Genomic DNA, 18,397 nt, shown 5'->3' on the forward strand with positions numbered 1-18,397 from the left:
TCAGTTTGGTTCCGCCAGGATCACACAGTTCCAGACCTCATTACAGCCTTGGTCCAAACATGGACAAAAGAGCTGACTTCCAGAAGAGTGACTTCCCTTGACATCAAGGCAGCATTTGACTGAGTGTGGCATCAAGGAGCCCTCGTAAAACTGAAGTCAATGGGAATTACGGGAAAAACTCTCCACTGACTGGAGTCATACCTAGCACAAAGAAAGATGGCTGGGGTTGTTGGAGGACAATTATCTCAACCCCAGAACATCGCAGCAGGAGTGCCTCAGAGCAGTGTCCTAGGCCCAACCATCTTCAGCTGTTTCTTCAATGACCTTCCCCCCATCATGTCAGAAATGGGGATGTTCGCTGGTGACTGCACAGTGTTCAGTTCCATTCGCAACACCTCAGATAATGGTAAGCAGTCAGTGCCCACATGCAACAAGACCCGGACGACTTTCAGGTTTGGGCTGATAAGTGGCAAGTAACATTCGCCTGACAAAAGTGCCAGGCAATGACTAACTGCAACAGGAGAGCTTCTAACCACCGCCCCTTGACATTCAATGGCATTACCATTGCCGAATCTCCCAAAATCAACATGGGGTCACCATTGAGCAGAAAGTTAACTGGACCAGCCACATAAATACTGTGGCTACAAGAGCAGGTCAGGGGCTCTGTATTCTGTGGTGAATGTCTTACCTTCAGACAAGGCACAAGTTAGGAGTGTGATGGAATACTCTCCACTTGCCTGGATGAGTGCAGCTCCAACAGCACTCAAGAAGCTCTACACCATCCAGGACAAAGCAGCATGCTTGATTGGCACCCCATCCACCACCTTCAACATTCACTCCCTCCACCACTGGCGCGCTGTGGCTGCAGTGTGTACCATCTACAAGATGCGCTGCAGCAACACGCCAAGGCTTCTTTGGCAGTACCTCCCAAACCCGCAACCTCTACCACCTAGAAAGACAAGGGCAGCAAGCGCATGGGAACAAGATCACCTCCAAGATCCCCTTCAAGTCGCACACCATCCTGACTTGGAAATATATCGCTGTTCCTTCATTGTCGCTGGATCAAAATCCTGGAACTGCCTCCCTAACAGCACTGCGGGAGGACCTTCACCATACGGATTGCAGCGGTTCAAGAAGGCGGCTCACCACCACCTTCTCAAGGGCAATTAGGGATGGTCAATAAAGGCAAGCCTTGCCAGCATCACCCAAATCCCAGGAACGAATTTAAAAAAATGTCTCCTCATAACTATCTCGTCCTTGAGTCTTTTCAAAAATCTCTGGACTTTCCTTTACGGAATAAAGAACTTGCATTTATATTACATTGGTATCTCGGTGGACGATCTACATGCTCAGGTCCCATCTTCCATCCTCTGTCTGCATTAAACAGGATGCGCAACAGTTGGGCGCCCTAACTTACCACAGTGCCCTTGGGTGAGGGAAGGGAAGAAGAATTAGCCAGCAGCACTACTATAGATTACTATCAAAAGATAACAATTGGGCTTAGCTGTGACCCTGTACCTCCCCCACCCTCCCTCCCATGGTCAAACAGTCTGCTGACACTCACTGTCTAGACTCGCAGATGACAATTGGATAAGGTATTGGAGGACTGCCAGTGCCCATGGAAATGGGGCCCAGTGAGCCTCGCCAACATGACTGAGAAGGAAGGGAAGTAAAGGAGAGAAAACTGACAATCTGCGATTTACCGCGGTTCAATTTCTTCCTGCAGACAAACCTGTTGAAGTAAAGATGAGCCGAGCCGGGGTAAGCTTTAGTTGCATTGCCAAAGCCAATCTTCTGGCACAAGTTACATGGAACCACAAGGGCAGTGTCATGCCAGTGATCAATGGCACTTGGACCAGCAGCACCCTGACCCTGCAAACAACATTAAGCATGTGTGTTTCGTGTTAACCGCAGGATAAGCATGGGTTTCGGAGAAAGTACCCCTCGCCCCGATTGGGGGCGGTAAGCTTTCGGGGCCGGGATTTCTTGCGCCTGGCCCAGAAGTCCCGCCCCGATGCGGAATTGGGCCGTACGCCCCTCAAAGGAAGAAGAGCACTGTCTCCAGTGCTCTGCTTCTTTTGAGGGGGGCTCCCGGGTTGGTAGCATGAGAGCAGCCATTGTCTCAAAGCCACCAGACATGACAGCAGTAAGACGCTCCGTGGCCTATTGCCCAGAGTGCATAAGAGCATTCTGAGCTTCCAGAGCCGCGGCCATCCTCTCCAAACGTTCGTTCTCTTGTGCCTGTGCTGTAACGGCAGCTACAACATCCCCAACGAGTCACAGCATCACAGCTGGATTCGCACGGTCTCTCTGGGAGTCCACCATCGCCTGCACACTTACAATGATGGGCTCCATGGAGTTCGCAGAACTGTCGACAATGCAGGAGGTGGACTCCTCCACACTCCTGACCACTTCCGACAGCCTCTCCGACACCCTTGCCACTGCCCCAACATCTGGGAATGCATGGCCTCCACCCTTCTTTCATAAACCACAACATCGATGGGCCCGTCTGAGTCTTCTTCAGCAGAACTCCTGTGCGCACTCGCGCCCCCAGAGAGATGGCACCCAAGGTTCCCTTTGCCCGTCACCATGCTGCAGCCCACTAGGCCCCAGTGCAACACCCAGTACAGACCCCTCTGCTTTGTCTAATAGGTCTGATCGCGTACTCCCAGTGTCTGAGCTGGCGCATGTGACGGTAGGAAGCAGTGACACGGTGTTGCTAGCAGTTTTGCCCTCTTCCTCCACCTCATCTGACAGGGTACCAACAGATAGAATGGGCTCCAGGGTGTCATCCAGGCTCGCGCCCCCAATGCCCTCCAGGGTGTCGGGATGACCATGGCTGTCATTGTCCTCTTGGCAGTCCTCCAGGTTTTGCCTCTCATTATCCACATCAGCCTCTCCCTGGCCTCGGCTGCCACAGCCCTCAAGGCTGTTGTCCTGCCTTGCCCTCCCACTTGCACCAGCGCTAGTACCCTCGCCTTGGCTCTCACTTGGCCTGTCGTCTGCAAGCATAAATGGCACAAGGGCTGCCATGAGGTGGAGGTCGGGAATTGACACATGAAGGCTGCAACTTGCACACTTTCAGGGTCTTGTAAACAGCAATGTGGTAATAACCAAATACTCTGCTTTACTGATGTTGGTTGAGGGATAAATATCGCACAGAATACCGGGGCAAACTCCCCTTCCATGGGATCTTTTACGTCCACTTGAGAGGGCAGATGGGGCCTTAAATTATTGTTTATTGGAAGACGGCACCTCTGACAGTGCAACACTCTCTCAGTACTGTACTGGGGTGTCAACCTGGATTATGTGCTCAAATCCCTGGAGTGGGACTTGAACCCACGACCTTCTGTCAGAGACAAGAGAGCTACACAGCGAGCCTCGGCTGACAGGGTCATCCTGTTTTTTTTAAGGAGAAAAGCCAGAATGTGATTCGCAACAAGTCCTCCACAATGCAGTGCAGGACCCACAAGAAAGAAAGACTTGCATTTATATAGTGCCTTTCGCGACCACCGGACATCCCAGAGCGCTTTACAGCTAATGAAGTACATTTGGAATGCAGTCACTGTTGTAGGTTTGTGAAGGTGTCGTTAAATTAGGTACACATTCCTCCCGATAATTTAGTTGGCTTCTTGGAAAGAATTATTTGGAGAGGGGCTAAACTGTGAATCAGCTGCATGCTTGGTATGGAAGTGGTCATGTATAGCTCACTGCCGTTTCACCTGCGGCCCTCAGTAGTCTTACTGCTTCATCTGTGCCTTGCCTTCCACTCACCTTCATAGTGCGACTAGAGCTAGCATATTTGTACTGTTTCCTTTCCTCCTGTTGCTGTCCAACAGCCCGCCTAAGGACCACGAATAGAAAGTTATCCCTGTACCCCAAGTGTGTCCATTCCTCTTGTGCTCAATTTACAACATGGCCACCGAGAACATGTGCCCATTCCCTCGTCACATTTACAACCCATTGACTTTTATTTTGGACCCGCAGTAGTTAGGGGCAAAATTAACAACTGTCAGCTTTGGGCTCATTCATTTCCATGATTTTGTTCAATTTACACCTCTCCTGGTTATGGAAAATTGGGCCATTAATGTTTGATATTAATGCCATTCAATCACCAACAAACTTGCATTTATATTGTGCCTTTCATGTCCTCGGAATTTGAAAAGCACTTTGTAGCCAACTAATTACTTTTACGTGTAGACACTGTTGTAATGTAGGGAAACGTAGTAACTCATTTGTACGCAGCAAGGTACCTAAAACAGCAGTGAGATAAGTGAGCATATAATCTGTTTTTGGTGATGTTGATTGAGGTATAAATATTGGCCAGGACATTGGGGAGAACTACACTGCTCTTCTTCAAACAGTGTCATGGGATTTTTACATCCACCTGAGAGGGGCAGGCAGGATCTCGGTTTCATATCTCATCTGTACTGCACTGGACAGTAATGGTAATTTTATGTCAATATTTTCTTTCAAATATTAATTGTCAGTGTCTTAGGCCCCGTGTTCAGAGAGAGAACAAGTTGCATCTATTGTTTTCATTAACTAATGACTGTAGGAAAATATATGTTCTCACTGTGAGAACTGTTATGTCTGTAATGTACTTATGAATGACTCCAGGAGGCAATGTGTTGTACTCAAACTGTAGTGACCTTGGTCCTTTATTCGTAACTCCAGAGTGAGGCAACCGCATGGTGGCTACCCTTTTATATGGCCCCTACCACCAGGGCAGGAAACCCCGGTCTCCACCAGTTGCACCCTCTAGTAGTGTCAGCATAATATACACAGTATAAACCTTATTGATAGTACCTCAGGTAAACAAGTCTCCATCTTATGCAACTATACAGTGACTACACAGAGAGTATATCTATAGCCTGCATATATAAGAAAAACAGTGTACTGTTTTATGTAAATAAGTCAATTGTTCTGATTGAAGCCTATGTTCTGTCTTGTACATATTCGCATATTCGCTTAGCCTTCCTTAGAGTGGAGAATTCACAAGGTCACACATCTTATACAGAATAAGGCTTCCCTGTTGAGATAACTTGTGTTACATTACCATTTAGCTCGATAATGGGCAGAGGAAGGTGCGTTCCTGATTATAGAGGATGCAAGAACAACTTACAGAAATGAGGCAGCCCATACTTTGGTGGGACCAGTAAGGAAGATAGTTGGATTTTCACCTGTGACTCATGCATCACAAGTGAGCAAGAGCTGATGGTGGAGACAATTACAGCAGTGGAGAGTCCACATTGGAGGCCGCTGGATGCTCCAAGCTCTGCTCAGCTGGACACAGATGCTGAATGTTGGGGTCCATCGACAAAGAGGATAATTCTGGAGCAGCAGCAAAGAATGTGCGATTAACTGGCAGGCTTTTCAGCTGCACTGTACACGCTTCCAGACAGATTGGAGGAATCCGTCTCAAGCACAAGTGATGTAATGTATTATCAGGTGCTTTGGTAGGAGCATGCTCAATTCACTCTGTGAAAATATGTTTAGGTAATCTAAGGCTGTAGTTCTGTTAATATTAATAGTCAAATTCCTGTATTTCTAGATTACGATGTGGAACCGGTATATCTGAGTTATACTGCGAATAGCGAGTTATATTAAGTCCAAGTGAAAGGACCCTCTCATGCAATCTTGGACGTGCACCTTACCACTCTCCCATCAGACAGCCTGGCTGAAACCAAAAGCTATCCATGGAAACAGTTTGCTGCTGTACCAGCATTAAAAAAAGGAAGTCATTCTTGCGGTGGTAATTTCTCAGAAATAAATATATATGTGTAACGAAACTGCAGGGCGTTGTCCCACTCTGTTCCCTCCTCATATATATCAAGGTCTGTACTTCTGCAACATATTCAATTCTTATACATCCTAAATTGCCACCATTTTCCCTTTTGTTACTAATAATAGAAATTCAAGAACCTAACATGAATTAGGCATATATCTGGCATTGCTGGGAATTGTATTATGTCAGCATATTACTCTTTGTACAAATATACTTCTTATGACTCAGCTTCCAAAAATTGTTTTCTCTTTAGCTGTTTCTATTGTGCTCCTAACACAGATGAGGCTGCACACAGGGAGGTTAAAGTAACAGTGACCTCAGTCTTTATTAAGACACTCCAGAGTGAGGAACAAGCCTTAGGGGCCGGCTTATATACAGTGCTCCCAAGGGATGCTGGGATCCCTTGGGACTTCAGGGGATGCGCTCCCTGGTGGCGGAACATGGGAGTGCATGCTTTACAGATACACAACATCACTCCCGGTCGGGAGCCTTTCTTTTCCTGGTGGACCGCCTCGGTACAAATGTCTGTTCTGGTATGTTGGCTGTGCGCTCGCTGGGCTGGCGTGTTGTTGCCCTGCAGGGCTGCTGGGTGAGCCTGGCCTTGCTGGGCTGTTGGGCATGATGGGTTCGATTTCCTGGTCCGGGGTGGTGTCATTGATTCTTTGGGTGTGTGTTGTGGGCTCGAAAAAGGTGGTGAGCTGTGGGTTGTTCAGGGCAGTCTGTGAACTGCAGCCTCGTTTGGTCCAGGTGCTTTCTGTAAATTTGTCCATTGTCTAGTTTGATACAAACACCCTATTCCCTTCTTTAGCTATCACCGTGCCCGCGATCCACTTGGGACCATGTCCATAGTTTAGCACATACACAGAGTCATTCAGATCAATTTCCTGTGACACAGTGGCGCGACCATCGTTTACATTTTGTTGTTGCTGCCTGCTCTCTATCTGATCATGCAGGTTGGGGTGAACCAGCGAGAGTCTGGTTTGAAGTGTCCTTTTCATGAGTAGCTCAGCCGGGGGCACCCCTGTGAGCGAGTGAGGTCTCGTGCGGTAACTGAGCAGTACTCGGGACAGGCGGGTTTGGAGTGAGCCTTTTGTGACTCGTTTAAGGCTCTGTTTGATGGTTTGTACTGCCCGCTCTGCCTGCCCATTGGAGGCTGGTTTAAACGGGGCCGAGATGACATGTTTGATCCCATTGCGGGTCATGAATTCTTTAAATTTGGCACTGGTGAAACATGGCCCGTTGTCACTGACTAGTATGTCAGGCAGGCCGTGGGTGGTAAACATGGCCCTCAGGCTTTCAATGGTGGCGCTGGCGGTGATTCCTGACATTATTTCACATTCAATCCATTTTGAAAAAGTATCCACCACCACCAGGAACATTTTACCGAGAAACGGGCCCACATAGTCGACATGGATCCTTGACCATGGTCTGGAGGGCCAGGACCACAAACTTAGTGGTGCCTCTCTGGGCGCGTTGCTCAACTGAGCACATACGCTGCATTGCCGTACACAGGACTCTAAGTCAGAGTCGATACCGGGCCACCACACATGGGATCTGGCTGTCGCTTTCATCATTACTATACCCGGGTGTGTGCTGTGGAGATCCAAGATGAACATCTCCCTGCCATTTTTGGGTAGCACTACGCGGTTACCCCACGACAGGCAGTCTTTCTGAATGGACAGCTCGTCCTTTCACCGCTGGAAAGGCTTGATTAGCTCTTGCATTTCAACGGCCCAGCTCCCATGCAGTACACAGTTTTTTACTAGGGACAGCAGAGGATCTTGGCTGGTCCAAGTCCTAATCTGGCGGGCCGTGACAGGTGATTTATCATTTTCAAATGCTTCCATGACCATCAACAAGTCTGCGGGCTGCGCCACCATCAACAAGTTTGCAGGCTGCGCCATTTCCACCCCCGTGGTGGGCAATGGTAGCCGACTGAGAGCATCCGCACAGTTCTCGGTGTCTGGCCTGTGGCGGATGGTATAGTTATACGCTGATAGCGCGAGTGCCCACCTTTGTATGCAGGTTGAGTCATTAGTATTTATCCCCTTGTTTTAAGCTAACAGGGATATGAGGGGCTTATGATCGGTTTCCAGGGACTGAACCATTTTCTTCACCCCAAACACACACGTTAATGCCTCTTTCTCAATCATGCTGTAGGCCCTCTCGGCCTTAGACAAGCTCCTGGAGGCATAGGCGACAGGTTGCAACTTCCCCGCAACGTTAGCTTGTTGTAATACACACCCGACTCCGTACGACGACGCATCACATGCTAGCACAAGTCTTTTACACGGGTTATACAATACAAGCAGCTGGTTGGAGCATAAAATGTTTCTGGCTTTCTCAAAAGCAATTACTTGTTTTTTTCCCCATACCCAGTTCTCACCTTTACGCAATAACACATGTAGGGGCTCTAAGAGGGTGCTTAACCCCGGAAAGAAGTTACCAAAATAGTTGAGGAGTCTCAGGAATGACCACAATTCCGTGACGTTCTGTGGCCCGGGCACGTTTCTGATAGCCTCTGTCTTGGCATCTGTGGGCCGAGTGCTGTCTGCCACGATCTTTCTCCCCAAAAACTCCACTTTTGTTGCCATGAAGACGCATTTCGACCTCTTCAGCCGCAGCCCTACGCGATCAAGTCACTGGAGAACCTCCTCCAGGTTTTGTAGGTGCTCAACGGTGTCCTGACCCGTGACCAATATGTCGTCCTGAAAAACCACCATGCGTGGTACCGACTTGAGTAAGCTCTCCATATTTCTCTGGAAGATCGCTGCAGCCGACCGAATTCCAAACGGGCATCTGTTGTAATGAACAGTCCCTTGTGCGTTTTGATGCAGGTGAGGCCCTTCGAAGACTCCTCTAGCTCCTGCATCATGTAGGCCGAAGTCAGGTCGAGCTTGGTGAACGTCTTGCCTCCTGCCAGCGTCGCAAATAGGTCGTCTGCCTTAGGTAGCGGGTATTGGTCCTGTAGCGAGGAACGATTAATAGTTACTTTATAATCGCCGCAAATCCTGACCGTGCCATCACTTTTGAGTACTGGAACAATCGGCCTGGCCCACTCGTTGAATTCCACTGGGGAGATGATGCCCTCGCGTTGTAGCCTGTCCAGCTCGATTTCCACTCTCTCCCTCATCATGTGAGGTACCGCTCGCGCCTTATGGTGAATGGGTCGTGCCTTTGAGACCAAGTGGATCTGCACCTTCGCCCCGGAAAAGTTTCCAATGCCTGGCTCAAAAAGGGAGGAAATTTCTTCAGAACCTGGGTACATGAGGCCTCATCGACATGTGATAGCGCTCGGATGTCATCCTAGTTCCAGAGGATTTTGCCCAGCCAGCTCCTTCCAAGCAATGTGGGGCTATTGCCCGGGCCAATCCAGAGTGGCAGTTCGTGCACCATGCCCTCGTCGGTGACCTTGACCATGACACTGCCCAGGATAGCGATAAGCTCTCTGGTGTACGTTCTCAGTTTTGTGTGGATAAGGCTCAGGGCTGGTCTGAGTGCCTTGTTGCACCACAGTCTCTCAAACATCTTTTTACTCATGATGGATTGGCTAGCGCCAGTGTCCAGTTCCACGGCTACGGGTAAACCATTCAATTTTACATTTAGCATTTTACATTTTTACATTTAGGTGGACATTTCGTCGAAAATGTGTGCACCCCGTGTACTTCAGCATTTGCCTCCTCTCTGAGGCTCGAAATTGCTTTGATCCACCATGGACCGATCTTTCTCTGCCATGTGGTGGTTAGCAGGTTTTGCAGAGCTTGCAGCTTGTCTGCAAGCTCGTTGGAGGTGTCCCATTGTTCCACAGTTATTGCAAACATACCCTTAGAAGAGGCATGAATAGGCTGAATGGAAGCCTCCACAATGCCAACAAGGTGTGAATTGCCTTGCATTCATCCTTTGTTGTGGACTCTGAGTCATCAGGGTCACTTGAGGCCTGCTGGCACTTGCCTGGTACATTTCTGCTCGCTAACATAGTTCCAGTTAATTTATGAACATTGCTAACACTTGTGTGCTGAGAGATTTGTTTGGTGTTATCACTGGTGGACATATACGCCTGAGCTATCGCAATGGACTGTGCTATCGCAATGGTGTTTCTGCAGTCAAAAGTTTTCGTAGGATGGTCTCGTGCCCAATGCCCAGTACAAAAAAGTCTCTGAGCATTTGCTCCAGGTAGTCATTAAACTCACATTGTCCTGCAAGTCGCCTTAGCTCGGCGACGTAGCTTGCCACTTCCTGACCTTCAGATTGCTGGCATGTGAAGAACCGATACCTCGCCATCAGCATGCTCTCCCTCGGGTTAAGATGCTCCCGAACCAGTGTAAACAGCTCCTCATACGACTTATCTGTAGGTTTTACCGGAGCCAGAAGATTCTTCATGAGGCTGTAGGTCGGTGCCCTGCAGACCGTGAGGAGGACCGCTCTCCTTTTTGCAATGTTTCCTTCTCCGTCCAGCTCGTTGGCAACAAAGTACTGGTCTAGCCGTTCGACATAGGCTTCCCAGTCCTCACCCTACGAGAACTTCTCCAGGATGCCCACAGGTTGTTGCACCTTTGCGTTGGATTCGTATACTCGTCGCCAGTTATTGTGTTCCTAACACAGATGAGACTGCACATAGGGAGGTTAAAGTAACAGTGACCTCAGTCTTTATTAAGACACTCCAGAGTGAGGAACAGGCCTAAGGGGCCGGCTTATATACAGTGCTCCCAAGGGATGCTGGGATCCCTTGGGACTTCAGGGGATGCACTCCTTGGTGGCGGAACATGGGAGTGCATGCTTTACAGATACACAACACTTTCAGAATAAGAAATTAAAAGGAATTAAATTATGTGCAATTGATGATAGAATCTTTGCCATAAAGGGGACCAAAGTTAAATCTGTGTGCCTTGCTCCAGGTTTCTCCTGTCCTCCCCTCATGACTTTCACTTGGCTTGGAGTCCCCATGTGCAATGACTTGCCTTTTCCATATATAAAAATGTTAATGTTCTCCTTAATCTCCAAAGAACATTAGGCTGGAATTTCCACACCTTGCTGCCCATTTACCGCCCATTTACTGCCCATTTACCGCCCATTTACCACCCATTTACCACCCGGAAACAGTTTACCGCCCAAGTGTGGAAACTACCGCCATTTACCGCCCACTTGCTGCCCAAAAATCGCCAGCGGTAATTTCAGCACTCAATTACCGCCGGCGATGAACGAAACTGCCCGCCCATATGTACCGCCCAAATACTGCTCAAAATTACCGCTGGCAGTAAATTCAGCAAACCACCCATTTTTACTACCTGCAAAAAAATACCACTCAGAAAACACATCACTTACCTGATCTTATTCCAGCAGTATGTGCGCCATTTTTAAAAATCGCTGATTCTTGAAGAAAATGTTGTGTGACGTTGCTAGCAGTCTAAAAGTGATTTGTGAGCAGTTTATAAGGAGTTTTGAATATATTAGAGATTATAAGAGCATTGAGTTCAATTCAAAGTAAATGTATGAATGTTTTGTGGACATCTGAACATTTCTGAGGACATTTTAGGACAGAAAAATTAATGGGACCTGTACTTGCAGTCCCAATATTGCTAACTACTTACATGCTGCAGAATAGAGCTAGAAGAAGGTTCGTTGAACTTTCTCATGGGCTGAGACTCAATTGAAAATTAACACTTGCAACACTGTTGCTAATCCTTCGTAATGTTTACAGGCAGGAGAAAACCTTTGGTCCATCTGTTCCACCAATCCATAGTATTTCCTTGATGGTTCTCTAATGATCCTTACATTGACATCTGTTACCATGGAGCCCACCCCCACCCTTCCGCCTTTAAGGTCTTAGAGCAAAATAAATTAAAAACAGGGATTTATCAGAACTAAATTCAGTTCGTCAAACATTCATGGGTAATACAAACATAGAAACCTGCCAAATATGTTCATGTGCACACTTTCTACAAACACTCTTCTCACTACTGTAAGCCATCTCCTTCAGTTTTACTGGGGCTCCTTGGTGCCAAATGTGACCGAATGCTGCCTTAATGTTAAGGGCAGTCTCACTCTCACCTCGCCACTGGAATTCAGCTCTTGTGTGCATTGAGCTAAGGCTAGAATGAGGTCTGGAGCCGAGTGGTCCTGATGGAACCCAAACCTCCGTGAGCAGTTTATTCGGCAGTAAGTGCCCAAATACGTGCCCATCTTTCCCGCAATTCCATGTTTGAATCCCTCCAATCCGCTTTCCGCGCCTGCCACAGTACCGAACCGGCTCTCATCAAAGTCACAAATTACATTCTTTGTGACTGTGACAAAGGCAAACTATTCCTCCTTGTCCTTCTTAACTTGTCTGTAGCCTTTGACACGGTTGACCACTCTATCCTTCTCCAACACCTCTCCACCATCGTCCAGCTGGGTGGGACTGTACTTGCCTGGTTCCATTCTTATCTATCTAATTGTAGCCAGAGAATCAGCTGCAAAGGCTTCCCATCCTGCTCCTGCATCGTTATCTCTGGTGTCCCCCAAGGATCTATCCTTGGCCCCCTCCTATTTCTCATCTACATGTTGCCCCTTGGTGACATCACCTGAAAACACAGCATCATTTTCCACATGTACACTGATGACACCCAGCTCTATCTCACTATCACTTCTCTCAACCTCTCCACGGTCTCTAAATTGTCAGATTGCTTGATTGACATCCAGTTCTGGATGAGCAGAAAGTTTCTCCAACTAAAAATTGGGAAGACCGAAGCCATTGCTTTCGGTGCCCAGCACAAACTCCGTTCCCTAGCTGCTGACTCCATCCCTCTCCTCAATTTCTGTCTGAGGCTGAACCAGACTGGGACATTGAATAAATTTATGACAGAAATGGACAGTTTCTTAAACGATAAGAGGATAAGGGGTTATGGGCAGTGAAATGGAGCTGAGTCCATGATCAGATCAACCATGATCTTATTGAATGGCGGAGCAGGCTCGAGGGGCCATATGGCCACATGGCCTACTCATGTTCCTATTTCTATGTTCTTATGTTCTTATAACTAAGACTTTATTTCCAACTCCATAACATCGCCCGTCACTGCCCTTGCCTCAGCTCATCCGTTGCTGAAGCCCTAAGCCCTCATCAATACCTTTGTTACCTCTAGACTGGACTATTCCAACACAATCCTGGCTGGCTTTCCATATTCTACCCTACGTGAGCTAGAGGTGATCCAAAACTCGGCTATCCGTGTCCTAAGTCGCACCAAGTTCCACTCACCCATCATCCCTGTGCTCACTGACCTACATTCCGGTTGAGCAACACCTCGATTTCAAAATTCTCATCCTTATTTTCAAATCCCTCCATGGCCTCGCCCCTTCCTATCTCTGTAATCTCCTCCAGCCCCACAAACCCCCAAGATGTCTGCGTTCCTCTAATTCTGCCCTCTTGAGCATCCCTGATTATAATTGTTCAACCAAGCTCTAGAACTCCCTACCTCTACCTCACCATCTCTTCACCGCTCTTTCCTCCTTCAAGACATTCCTTAAAACATACCTCTTTGACCAAGCTTTTGATCATCTGCTCTAATTTCTACTTTTTTGGCTCGGTGTCAAATTTTTAATCTCATAATGCTCCTGTGAAACGCCTTGGGATGGTTCACTATGTTAAAGACGCTATATAAATTCAAGTTGTTGTTGATAGCATTGCTGCTGACTCCTTCCACCACATTGTTGATGATTGGGGGTAGGTTGATAGGACGGGTAATTGGCTGGGTTGGATTTGCCCTGCAGGACAGACCATGGCAATTTTCCACACCGTTGGGGAGAAGCCAGTGTTGTCACTATACTGGAACAGCTTAACGAGGGGTGCGACTAGTTCTGGAGCACGAGCCTTCAGTACCACAGCCGGAAGACTGTACAAGGGTATATTGAGTATATGTAGATTGTAGGATTAGTGCATGGAGGACATACAAGTCTATGTAGGATGTTTGGAGGCAGTATGAATGAGTACAGGATGTATGGAGGATGCATGAGGATATTCCGCATCTAAGTGAGTGTATAAGGGTTTCAGGGGTCTAAGGAAATTGTATGATGGGTATACTGGTGAATGAAGGGTATGTGAGTATGCAGATCAGATACAAGGATAAACGGATTATATGGTGGCTGTATGAGGGAATACTGGATGTATGAAGGGTGTACACGGGTATTTGGGGTCTATGGAGTGCGTACAAGGTGTATGAGGGAATGGAAGTATATGGAGTGCATAGGAGTGTATGTTAGGTGTATGGAGATTATACGAGGGGATACATAAGAACAAAAGAACATAAGAAATAGGAGCAGGAGTAAGCCATTTGGCCCCTCGAGCCTGGTCCGCCATTTAATAAGATCATGGTTGATCTGATCATGGACTCAGTTCCACTTCCCTGTCTGCTCTCCATAACCCTTTATTCCCTTATCGCTCAAAAATCTGTCTATTTCCATCTTAAATATATTCAATGACCCAGCCTCCACTGCTCTCTGGGGCAGAGAATTTCACAGATTTACAACCATCTGAGAGAAGAAATTCCTCCTCATCTCAGTTTTAAATGGGCGGCCCCTTATTCTGAGACTATGCCCCCTTGTTTTAGTTTCTCCTATGAGTGGAAATATCCTCTCTGCATCTACCTTGTCGAGCCCTCTCATTATCTTATATGTTTCGATAAGATCACCTCTCATTCTTCTGAACTCCAATGAGTAGAGGCACAACCTACTCAACCTATCTCCATAAGTCAACCCTCTCATCTCCGGAATCAACCTGGTGAACCTTCTCTGAACAGCTTCCAATGCAAGTATATTGTTCCTTAAATACGGAGAACAAAACTGTACACAGTACTCCAGGTGTGGCCTCCCCATACCCTGTACAGTTGCAGCAGGACTTCTCTGTTTTTATACTCTATCCCCCTTGCAATAAAGGTCAACATTCCATTTGCCTTCCTCATTATTTGTTGTACCTGCATACTAACTTTTTGTGTTTCATGCACAAGGCCCCCAAGGTCCCTCTGTACTGCAGCACGTTGCAATTTTTCTCCATTTAAATTATAATTTGCTTTTCTACATGGGGTATGGAAGGATTATGGGGGTATATTGAATGTATAAAGGCTGTAGGAGGGTATACTGAGTGCATGGAGTGTTTATGATGGTATACTGCCAAGCTTTACTCACCTCATATTAGGAAATAGAGGGTGTGCTGCCAGTGCTTTTCTCTCCATTCATTCGTAAACATGTCCCTTTACTATACAGAAGAAATAGTTTTGTAGGATCATACCTTTTCTACAGAATTCTTCTTGACTAAACTTTCACAATGCCCTATACAAGATGTTCAGTTCACTTGCATTCTACTTATTACTATGGTCAGTGGATGAGGAAAACCTTCAAGTTTTTGCTCCAATACAAAGTAAATGAACAGGATGAACAGGCTTCGAAACATAGAAACACAGAAACATACAGTAGGAGGCCATTTCGGCCCATCGTGTCTGCGCCGGCTGACAAATTGCCACTCGGCCCTCAGTCAGCATCTCTGAAGGTTACATGTAAACCCATGAACAATGAACAATGGCGGAAAGGCAACGAGCACCCAGCCCAACCAATCCACCCCACACAACTGTGACACGCCTTACACTGAAACATTCTACACTCCACTCCAACCCGAGCCATGTGATCTCCTGGGAGAGGCAAATAATCGATAAAAACCCAGGCCAATTGGGGAAAAAAAAATCTGGGAAAATTCCTCTCTGGCCCATCCAGGCAATCAAAACTAGTCCAGGAGATCACCCTGGCCATATTCGATTCCCTGCAGTACTTACAAGAGGTTATCCAGTCTAATCCCACTTGCCAGCTCTCGGTCCGTAACCCTGCAGGTAATGGCACTTCAAGTGCACTTCCAAACACCATTTAAATGTGGTGAGGGTTTCTGCATCCACCACCCTTCCAGGCAGTGAGTTCCAGACCCCCACAACCCTCTGTGTGAAGAAGCCCCCCCCTTAAATCCCCTCTGAATCTTCCCCCAACCACCTTAAAACTATGCCCCCTCGTAATTGACCCCTCCACCAATGAAAATAGGTCCTTGCTATCCACTTTATCCAGGCCCCTCAAAATTTTGTACTCCTCAATGAGGTCTCCTCTCAACCTCCTCTGTTCCAATGAGAACAAATCCAGCCTATTCAATCTGTCCTCATAGCTAAGATCCGCCATTCCAGGCAGCATCCTAGTAAATCTGCACCCTCTCTAGTGCAATCCTATAATACAGCAACCAGGACTGCACGCAGTACCCCAACTGTGGCCTAATCAGAGTATTATACAATTTAAGCATAACCTCCATGCTCTTGTATTCTACGCCTCGGCCAATAAAGGCAGGCATTCCATATGCCTTCTTAACCACCGTATCCATCTGGCCTGTTACTTTCAGGGATCTGTGGACAGGCACTCCGAGGTCCCTTTGTTCATCTATACTATTAAGTGGCCTACCACTTAATGTGCACACCCTTTCCTTATTAGCCCTCCCAAAGTGCATTACCTCACACTTCTCTGAATTAAATTACTTTTGTCACTGCTCTGCCTACCTAATCAGTAGATTGATATTCTTCTGCAGTCCAACTTTCCTCTTCATTATCAACCACACAGCCAATTTTAGTGTCATCTGCAAACTTCTTAATCATATTCCCTATATTCAAATCTAAATTATATATATATATATCACAAAAAGCAAGGGACCCAGTACTGAGCCCTGCGGAATCCCACTGGAAACATCCTTCCAGTCACAAAAACATCCATCAACCATTACCCTTTGCTCCCTACCTCTAAGCCAATTTTGGATCCAACTAACCACTTTGCCCTGGATCCCATGGGCTTTAACCTTCGTGACTAGTCTACCATGTGGGACTTTATCAAAAGTTTTGCTACATTGTGCGCACTATCCTCATCGCCTCTCTTGGTTATCTCCTCAAAAAATTCAACCAGGTTAGTCAAACACGATCTTCCCTTAACAATTCCGTGCTGACTGTCCCTAATTAATCCTGTCTTTCAGGATTTTTTCCAGTAATTTTCCCACCACTGAGTTTAGACTGACAGGTTTGTAATTACTCGGCCTATCCTTTTCTCCCTTCTTAAACAAGGATACCACATTAGCAGTTCTCCAGTCCTCCGGCGCCATGCTCAGATCCAAAGAGGACTGGAAACAGGCTTGACACCAGCACAGAAAGAGTTGAGAATAACCCATGCAGATTTTGGAAACAAATGAGCTAGATGGAAGAGGTATATTGTTCTTGGGTTATTTTACCTTCTTTTATCTTTAAGTGTTGTGCAGTTTTATTTCAGTTCAATATGGTTAAATATTCTATACTGGAAAAATAATGATACAAGAATCTTGCACATAAGGTTTAATCTTCTTCCGGTTATACAAATAAATTAACATCACAGATAGATAAAAGTAGGCAATCACTTCAAGGACAGACCAACAGGTAACTTCTGTTTGTCACAGATAATCTGGATTCAGATCATAATTCAATATAACTGAGCATTTATTAAAACTCTGCTCTACAGCACGCTTTATGAAACATATCTGACACTCACACATAAGTTCAAAGGGGATTGACACAACTACCACAGTACGATGTTCAATCTTGGGATGTGAGTTGAAACAAGGTCTCAATAACTTTTAAATCTTCCTGCAGCCTGATTCACTCCACTGATCGAGAGATAGACTACAGAGCTGATAGTGAGAGCATTAAACAACTTTTAGAAAGAATTGGTTTAGGTAGCATGGTGGGTTCAACCCAGGCTAATAAGATAAATATTGTTTGTCTCTAGTGCCAGACTCTGACCTGGAATCAATTTGGAATGTCTCAACCCAGTTCCTAGAGTGAGGCTCAGGGTCTACAGTAGAAAACATAAGAACAGAAGAATTAGCAGCAGGAGTAGGCCATTCGGCCCATCAAGCCTTCTCTGCCAATCAATAAGATCATGACTGATCTTCTACCACAACTCCATTTTCCTGTACTATCCCCATATCCCTTGATTCCCTTAATATTTAAAAATCTATCGATCTCTGTCTTACATATACTCAACAACTGAGCCTCAATAGCCCTCTGGGGTAGAGAATTCCAAAGATTCACCATCCTTTGAGTGAAGAAATTTCTCCTCGTCTCAGTCCTAAATGGCCAACCCCTTATTCTGAGACTTCTTCCAAACTTAGAGAATATAGGCCCAGTCTACACAATCTCTCCTCATAGGACTATTCCCCCACCCCATGAATCAGTCTGGTGAACCTTCGTTACACTCCCTTTATGGCAAGTATATCCTTTCTTAGGTAAGGAGACCAAAACTGTACACAATATCACAGGTGTGATCTCACCAGGGCCCTATATAATTGCAGTAAGTCATCTTTACTCTTATACTCAAATCCTCTTGTAAAAAAGGTCAACATACCATTTGCTTTTTTAATTGCTTGCTGTACCTGCATGTTAACTTTCAGTGATTTGTGTACAAGGACACCCAGGTCCCTCTGAACACCAACATTTTTTATTTTTCCTACCAAAGTGGATACTTCACATTTCTTCACATTACATTCCATTTGCCATGATCTTGCCCACTCACTTAACCTGTCTATATATCCTTGAAGTC

General features: G+C 46.5%; 1 protein-coding gene across 1 annotated transcript in view; it reads right to left on the minus strand.

The window, feature by feature from the left end:
• Positions 1-2,163: 2,163 nt before the first annotated feature.
• Positions 2,164-18,397, minus strand: part of LOC139262484 (cytochrome P450 26B1-like) — a 49,824-nt gene continuing 33,590 nt past the window's right edge. The window contains exons 8-9 of the mRNA XM_070877665.1: positions 2,667-3,002; positions 2,164-2,258 (exon numbers count right to left, since the gene is read on the minus strand). Coding sequence (XP_070733766.1) covers positions 2,164-2,258; positions 2,667-3,002 — 431 coding nt within the window. The remainder of the gene's footprint in view (positions 2,259-2,666; positions 3,003-18,397) is intronic.

The sequence above is a fragment of the Pristiophorus japonicus genome, chromosome 4 (assembly GCF_044704955.1).
Source record: "Pristiophorus japonicus isolate sPriJap1 chromosome 4, sPriJap1.hap1, whole genome shotgun sequence".
Lineage (NCBI taxonomy): Eukaryota > Metazoa > Chordata > Chondrichthyes > Pristiophoridae > Pristiophorus > Pristiophorus japonicus.